Source organism: Sphaeroforma arctica (genome assembly GCF_001186125.1).
Source record: "Sphaeroforma arctica JP610 unplaced genomic scaffold supercont1.81, whole genome shotgun sequence".
Lineage (NCBI taxonomy): Eukaryota > Ichthyosporea > Ichthyophonida > Sphaeroforma > Sphaeroforma arctica.
In genome coordinates this window covers 38,196-47,038 of record NW_014040477.1, presented here as the reverse complement: position 1 = coordinate 47,038, position 8,843 = coordinate 38,196, and the positions used below count along the sequence as shown (strand labels likewise).

At 42.8% G+C, this 8,843-nt stretch overlaps 3 protein-coding genes across 3 annotated transcripts in view; 2 read left to right on the top strand and 1 right to left on the bottom strand.

Annotated features, from left to right (window-relative positions):
- Positions 1 to 267, top strand: part of SARC_01910 (hypothetical protein) — a gene marked incomplete at both ends in the record, with an annotated part of 717 nt that extends 450 nt beyond the window's left edge. Inside the window, one exon of the mRNA XM_014304344.1 lies at positions 234 to 267. Within this exon, the coding sequence (XP_014159819.1) occupies positions 234 to 267 (34 nt within the window). The remainder of the gene's footprint in view (positions 1 to 233) is intronic.
- Positions 268 to 276: 9 nt separating this feature from the next.
- Positions 277 to 1,523, top strand: SARC_01909 (hypothetical protein; the record flags this gene model as incomplete). Its single annotated transcript, XM_014304343.1, has 2 exons — positions 277 to 378; positions 1,233 to 1,523. 2 exons carry the CDS (start codon positions 277 to 279, stop codon positions 1,521 to 1,523), a joined length of 393 nt encoding a protein of 130 aa, XP_014159818.1.
- Positions 1,524 to 4,794: 3,271 nt separating this feature from the next.
- On the bottom strand, positions 4,795 to 8,731 carry SARC_01908 (hypothetical protein; the record flags this gene model as incomplete). The annotated part of the gene is made up of 5 exons (XM_014304342.1): positions 4,795 to 5,073; positions 5,685 to 5,753; positions 6,572 to 6,823; positions 7,785 to 7,919; positions 8,639 to 8,731. 5 exons carry the CDS (start codon positions 8,729 to 8,731, stop codon positions 4,825 to 4,827), a joined length of 798 nt encoding a protein of 265 aa, XP_014159817.1. The 3' UTR covers positions 4,795 to 4,824.
- Between the last annotated feature and the right edge of the window lie 112 nt (positions 8,732 to 8,843).

Here is an 8,843-nt window from a genome sequence, read left to right as displayed (position 1 = left end):
TTCGCAGCCTGGTAGCTGATAGATTTCAAAATTTATTGAACATGTATTGCTTCCTTTGCTAACGTGTTCCCAGTTGTTATTAAGGTGTCACTGAAATCTCACATTCCTGGTGTCCGCTTGGGCACTACTGTTTCTTACTTTCGTGTACTATCGTCTCATTCTATGTACACGTACTACAATATCATATCAAGTATGTAAACCAACCCATTATATTGCCATTTTTCGACCATCAGGCAGTTCATGAATATGGAGCAGTACATGATATAGTCCAAAGCAATGTTGTTCAATGACGAAAAGACCGCCAATGCTATACTACGCGAAAAAAATCCAGAGAAAGTCAAGGCGCTCGGACGCACCGTCGCGCGATTCGATCCTCTGGTATGTGGCTAAATGTGTTTTTGAGTGGTATTGAGTAGTATAGTATGGGGTAGTATGGGTGTGGTGGTGCCGAGTCTTGTTGTGGCCACGTGTATCCGAGGGCATGATTGAGCAGATTATTATAGATTAAGCACTCAGATACACAGTCGCGTGATCCGGTCCTGGGATGTGTGGCTAAGGGTGGTTTTTAGTTGTGTTAGTGTGGTATGGCTGTGAGGATTCGATTATTGTTGTGTGGTCATGTGCATTTGAGTGCTTTGAGTGTGGCATAGAGCGGGTTATAATAGATTTGGCACCCGGACGCACAGTCGCGCGATTTAATCCGCTTGTGTGTCACTGAAGATATTCTTGTGTGATATTGGGTTATAATGTATGTCGTTGTGTGGCAGTGTTTTGTTTCCAGTTGCGATGTGTGTGTTGTGTGCCCTTATGTCTTTCTGTTATATTTTGCTGTCTATCAGTGTAATGTATATTAGGGTATTTTAGTTTGATTTGGATCTACTAGTTTTCAATTGTTTCGTATTAGTTTAGGTTCCTTTCTTACACAATCTCCAAATATATATCCGAGAGTGGTATGCAGGTTTGCACATGTGTATCGCTGGCCATGAACTGAACTATCCGTATACCTGTTGCCAGCAATGGCCCCGGTAGGCGAAAGGAGGTAAATGGGTAATTTAAACAAAGCGTAACGTGTGCCTCAATCCTTTTATTCTGTATTGGTCTTTTATCGGTCCTCATACATGCCCCGAGTGTAAGTTCATATTACGCTCCGTCCGTTCGCTTTCTACGATAATACACATTCGGAGATGTTCAAACATGTGCAGTATATATACACATACACACACTCCTCTCAGGTCTGGATCAGTCGCAGCATGTTCCTTGTGCAACAAGGGCTGCGGTACAAATTTCGCCAAAACCAAGAAATGCGCGATATAATGCTAGGTATCGAAGGTCGCACACTGGTCGAGGCTGCCCACTACGATAGGGTGTGGGGTGTAGGTATGCATGAAACGGACACGGAGATTGTGTTTGTGGACCGATGGAGAGGCCAGAATTTACTGGGCCAGGGTCTGATGAATGTACCCGCGGAGTTGCTGTTTAAGGAGAGTTGTCGTGGGAGGCGAACGAAGAAGAGGTGGATATAAAGGGGTGTATGTGGAGCGATTATGGCGTGGGTCAACAAAAGAAGTGAATACCAAATAACATTGAATTGCACGCACAAGATATATGCATACTTTATATTTATCACAAAGATGGAATGAGTTTTAAATTGAAATCGATGAATTCATACCTACCTGAGCTGGATCTTGAACCCACATTCATATAAGGTGAAATTGGCAGTATTCGATATATATGTGTCGCCACGATGACGTAGCTCGCAGGGAAGGCGTGCTTGAGCAAGTCCATCTATAAAAATGAGCGTATTTACACTTCTCAGGAGAATTCGGAAAAGTATCGGGCTTTGTCAAATTCTGAAGTGGTCAGGGAGTTATGTAGCCTGAACCGCAACACCCTTCTGAATATCGGTCTACAGCCTATTTTTTTCTGCTCGATGTTCAACCCACTAATATATTTCCTTTTCTGCTTGAGGTAAAATACATCAGATCTCCTGGCACGAAGCCACACGCCATATAGATGTAAGGTACACTGCGCGCGTCCAATGCACTGAACAATTCGTTGCCCGGATTACACTTGGCGCCAAACAAATACATTCTTCTGCAAACAATGCTCTGGAAGTTCATAGCTCTTAATCCGATCCAGCCATAGCGCTACGTAGTTAAAGATCATAATACCATGAGAGAAGATTTAGAACGGATCATGTGCGAGCTTTAATCATTCGGATAGAATACATGACCAATGAATCACTTCGGAGTGTGCGCGATTATGAATGCGAGCCAGATATCGTACACCTTTATTTATACCTAAGGTATACCTCGCTGACTGCTTGGCCAAATGGCGAAACAAAATCACACTCTCGCCTGTACGGCAGCCATACGAACCCCTCATTGAAATGATTAGGCGGGGTTTCTTCTATAGTACCACAAGCATTTGCCAGCCATGCATTGCAGCATATAGTGTGATTGTGACATCTGCTAGTATCGCACTTGCGATAACAATCATGTAGTTTGTCCTATTTCCAATATTCTTTATCACATACATCAAGCATCACACCATAATCGGATAGCAATTTTGGTAAATATAAAAATGATGATCGAGCCAAGAGCCGCAAATGGTGAATTTCTCATCGCAATTCTCCAATTAATTCGTTGTGTGCGACACTCTAGTATGATCGAAAAGAGTATCCGGCAGTCTTGAGATATGCAGTATAACATCTGATCTGTGTGTGATAGTGCTGGCCCATGATTCAGGGGTCGTACGGCTGACAGGTGTTCCGTTCTTGCGGTAGATATCTTACAACTGCATGCAGCGTTATACGCATTTCACTACCAGTAGGCGCCGTACATGCCCTCGGCATCGCCATTCTTCTTTCAAAAGAATGTCTTCTAGAGGCACTAGTGTGCCCAACAACGCTCATTCAGCGCCAAACTAGTGTGTGTGACGGTAATGAATGATAATTTTGGGCCCACTGGTATCCGCGATAATGTTATATCTTGCCCACCTGAGCGGTTCCTGCCAGTCTTGTCCTGGGTAGCCAGGGGTTTACGCTGTCTGATACACTACCAATGTCTATCTGATATCTGGCAACCGTACGTGTTCAAATTCGATCTGTGTCCACCAACAGTTCGGTTCTGCAGACTCTGGCGCCTCTACTTTCCAGTTGGGATGATACAATATTGTCCGACGTCGTACGTTGTTTGAGGTTTGATATTCAACAGACTATGGTTGTGCCTCAATAGCCGTCCATCAACTGTTCGATACGCTCCCGGATACCTTCTAATTTGTAATATATATTTCTTAGTACAGGCCGGTGCTTTCGAGCTCTGCTGTTGCAACGTGTTCTATATCCCATCCCCGCTCATGATGTGGTTTGGTGTGTATCCGAGTCCCCGCTCGGCGCTTCTACGCGCTTAAGATTATTAGTTTATCTGTCTGTATGCAGACTGCATTCAGTACAACTTCCGCATTTGCCGAACAAACGACACTATCGTCGTCGCTACATTTTTGCGATTAAGTTGTCTTACTGTATACATGTGTTCGTGGTATGTCTCCAAAGTCATGTGAACACACTCAAGACCCCTAGAGGGAAAGGCACGATTCTATGGCGTCATGTCTACGTATATTCGTAGACACTTTGCTCTGTTCGTGAATATACGTAGACACTTCAAGTATGACCCATGCAGAATGTATGATCGGATGCCCGGGGAGTGCCTTTCTGTTCCCCTGACGTATTATCTGCCACAGTGCTGAGAAAAATAAATCGTGCAACTCTTTTGACACGTTAAATGACCATACTATTTTTCGCGTTTGCCCTCATTTGGAATTCCAATATATGATAACTGCTCCGTGAGAGTACTAAAGCAGCACCATAGGTTTCTGTATCCGTCCTTCGCGATTGCACGTTTATGGGATTCCAAATCGTTTCAGCTGCTTCGCGAGCCTATCAACGATGTACCTGCCTACTCTTTACCACGCGTAGGTTTCGACAACACGCATTGATATTTATGCAACCGGAACCCCTATTCTCCAGAAAGTACAGTGTAGGCGGATAGTGAATAATGTGGCTGACATTGCTGTGCTTGCTTACGCCTCGGGGATCGGTTGTGGAGTGAGAAAGGCGCAATTGCAATCATACTAAAAGTCACCATGGCACAATTCAGATCGTATCATACGAGTCTCTGCACACACCACAGTACATGTATACTATATAAATTGGGATGCGTGTGGCTGTGTGTATAAGCCCCGGTGTCTGTGTACATATCCATATTTGTGAACGCACTAACGCACTCTCCTCCGCCACCCCAGCATCATCTATCCACCCTAGTAGATAATATGCAAGGTGAGCAAATACGTCCGTATAAAAGTGTCATATCATAGTAAATGCGAGGACATTCGTATGATGTCCCGCGGACAGACCCACTCACTTCCAAGGCGTCAACCTCCATAGTTGTTCACACCTTTGGGCTCCTCCGTGATACGACACTTGTCTTGTAATGCTCACAGTGCGCTCATGATGTCAACTGTTGATACGTCAGTGTGCTTAATGCGACGTACGCGTGCATGCCGCATACACGCAGCTCAGCGTATATGACGTACATACACAATATCTTGCACTATCCCTTCCCCTCTCTATTTTACGAGATGCACACGCTACCGAACCCGTGCTGATCAAATCCCCGTTTCTACCTCTATCGGTTGCAGTTGGTTCGAGTATGCCGTCGGCATTTGATGCGTGTGTACAAATGTACGTCTACGTAGTGACGAAATTGCATGGCAGCATTCACAACGATAGGTGTGCTCACTTGCTCATCGATTCCCAGGCACCCTTCAGAACCCGTCCAGCATAGCCATATCCAACTCAGGTATATAGACACCGCCGCGATTCTCACTGATCAGGTCTCCATTCGCATCCTTATCGTTTTTGAATGCCCCAAAGGCGCTGTCATCAGGCTTGAGCGTGTGGTATTCGTCTGTACTTCGGATATTGTCCTTCAATATGCCGAATTCGGGGAGCGCTGAAATGGCTGAGGTCAACTTGCGTGACACCTCCACATGCTCGGCAAGGAGTTTATCGATCTATTTATAAGAGAATGGTGGCGAAGTGGTGAGCCTGACTATATACATAGGATTTCCGTAAAGTATGTATATATATCTATTTATAGAACAATGCAGAAGACCATGTTCGAAATAGGACATTAATAATTAAACTCCAATAAGCAAGGAAAAACATTCTACAAATAAACTAGGCACTTAAAAACGCAATGTAAAGTCATGTCAAAGTCATGATCCACTCCGTTTGAGGATCTGTTTGTGATTGCAAAGTAAAGTACTAATAATACGGACCGACGATACAGATGCGACCAAACTGAACACGAGCGATATAAGTCACAATGCTACCCTAGTCGATAGAGTTTATACCATCATCTAAGTATACTGATACCCATAATCAACTCATGTAGGCAGGAGCGGTATTAAATTGTAGTTATATAGAACAATTTATCAACTGGAGCGTACCATAGCACTTGAAAATGTACATACAACTCACCGTATATGTAGACATGTTTATGACTCAGGCTCTAAAGATACACACGCGCAATACCTAGCATCAGTCAGGGTATTCAGACATACACATAAATTATGATAGAAAACGTTAAGATAACCACTGGAGTGACACACGAACTACTTACGAGTTCGCGATTGGTTTTTTCTTCTCGTTTGAATTTGTTTCGGATTTGACCGCGGCTCCGCTTGGGGAACTGTAAGGAAGAAATCAAGGGAGCAACAACTCAGAAACAAGACTCACTTGTATGCTCGTGCGCAATGACAACTACACTCCATCGCTATGTGCATGCATGTGGATGAGCGCATGTGTGCATCAGCCGTGTATGTGTTCAAGTGTAAGTGTAAGAGTATGAATGCGTTATATTTGTGTCACATTAACGCACGCTTGAAACACCCTCCAAATGGTTAAAAGCCGCCATCGGAGTGCTTCTCCACGTTTTACAAGTGTGCTTCTCATTAAATGTCCACTCCTCGACCAACTCAAAATGACGAAAGGGGTGAGACGAAAATAAGCGCACAGAACTGAAACTATACAAATGAAACACAAACATTGTTATATATATTGCACACACACACACACACACACGCACATATATATATATATATATATATATATATGAAAATATATACATATATAGATATAAATATGAACTTAAATATAAATATAAATATATATATACTCATACGTACGTACACCTACACGCAGACAGACACAACCACACACATACACATCACCAACCCATCCGAGCCCCCAAGAAGTCCCACTTACCACATGCACCCAAGCATGCAGAAGTACACAACTAAACATACGCATTTTCACACATAATCGTACTTTTTGATGTACAAAGTTGAAGTCATTTCTGAATATCTTGACCACCCCACAGAAAGTCGAAGTGGCACTGCTATATCACTTATCCGTCGTAGCTATGATAGGTTTTGGGCACATGTCTGTCATAAGCCCAGATACACACACAACCCCAGGGTACATACGAGGACTTAGACATATACAAACCTTTTGGTGTATGAATGTGAAGTCACTCCCAAATATTTTGATCGCGTCATAGAACGCCAGAGTGTCGCTGGTAGTCCACTTGTCGGCCCTTTGCCACGTGGCATAACTGTGGTAAGACATGCGCACATGTTCATCATCCTCATAGACTATGTCCATAGGCTGATCTGGGTTGAAGCCCGGTATACTGTCATCAACGTGTGATACTAAGGTATCCTCGTTGAGAACTATGTTCCCATCTTCGTCAAACATTACCTGTGTAGATAGAAACATATATCAGGCTTCCCCTTCGAACTGGTTGTATCGTCCTAGTGCGAAGTACTTTTATGATATCATAAACTCTTAGATAATGTGACTATCTGACTCTTGGGCGAAAGAAGCGAGGAGTAGTATAGATGTACTATACAGAAATGAGGACAAGTATGCGAGGTGTGTCGTAAGAGTGCTATGCGGGAACTCGAAACAGAATAATATGATGCGTGATAGCTACATCAAAAAAGTGCGTACCCACAGGCCATCACATTCATTTTCACCCCCGTATTTATATACGGATAAGATTACGTATTTGAGGTTTATCTCCGACGGTGAAGAAGCAGCAGTTCGCTGGTGGTTTTTTTGTACACAAAAAGGAAAATGCAAAATCGAATACAAGGAAATTGCACATCCGCTTGATTAAAAGTAGCAGATCACTGAGCAATTCGGGTGTGCAATGCTAACAATCTTAACACAAAATAATGCACAGAATGGTACACACCAGAGTACTCACCCACGTGGTCGAATACGGATGTTATCACATGTACATATACGAACTGGACGATGTCACAGCCCAGACACATACACACATGACTGCACACATGTGTAAATGAAAGAAAGGGTTACCACGGGGTTGAAAAGCAGCAGCTACCTGGGTGATTTGGTTGCAGAATATCATACGAGCTACACAAATATTTGCTCCCAAAGCAAATGAAGCAAAGATTGAATATATATATATACATGTAAAGAGAAGGCATATATATATATATGATAGATACATACATACATATATATATATGCAAAGACAAGAAAGCTCACCTCAAGCAGCAGCTCCCTGGATGATTTGGCTATATGACGTCATACGAGATATACACATGTATACACACAATAGTAGAAGAAGTAAAGCTGGCACACATGTATATGTGGTGTATACAAATATTCATGCAAAGACAAGAAAGGTTACCTCAGCCTGAGAAGCAGCAGCTCCCTGGGTGATTTGGTTCCGCGATATACCAGCGCCGGCTCGTTTGATCTCTTTCGGCGCGAGGCATTCGAACTCAGCCCTCTGCTCGACTAATTGATGATCGTACTCGACAATCTAGACCAAGAAAACGATTACAACTAAATACTCGAACGTTCTATGAAGACAAAACAAAACAAAACAAAACAAAAATAGGTCTACTACTGAACATTGGACCAGCGGTTGCGGTTGAAAAATGAAATAATCATCATTTGGTAGTGGGCGAGTCGACGGTAAGCGGCTATGTGTATGACAGAAGAGAGCTACCAAGAACAAAAAAATCACGAGACAGCTTCGATTTGAAGCTCAATGTTCACTCAACAAGAATCAAACGTTCACAGAGAAAGTTTCAGCGAATAAAAGCGCACCAGTACACACAGAAATGTGGCCACTGTATTGAATACGCGTCCAACGAGTTTAAATGTCAACACGCGGATGGTTGGGTACTTGACAGAAAGCAATTTGAGTATAACAAAGTGTTTGAATATTCGTTTGTGTGAAAGTAACACGCCCAGATACAGACATAAAACATATTACATAGTTATACGTAAACTTCTTTGCATATATACAAACCTGTATACATACGTACACAGATGCATACGCACATACAAATGTATCATGACAGCTCCGAAAAAACAAAAGCAAAACCCATGTGAAATGTATATACGCACGATAATATCACTAAGTTCTAAATCATTACACTTCACATTCGCTAATAAACGGTACCTATACGACACACAGGTGAATCCAGACATATCGCGCCCATACGAATAAACTATACGAACAAACTATCATACCTCGTCTTCTAAGTTCTCCAGGGTTTGCTCTTCTTCAGCCAATTCCTTCTCGTCGATCACCTCCCTGCACAGCCGTAAAGGAGACATATCCATAATCTGTGGATTGATTCGATAAATTCTACATTTTCGAAGTTGTCTCCTTATAACCTCTGTGTATCCAATTACTCATTGACTATGCTCAGATCGGATCCCCAATCTCCAATCA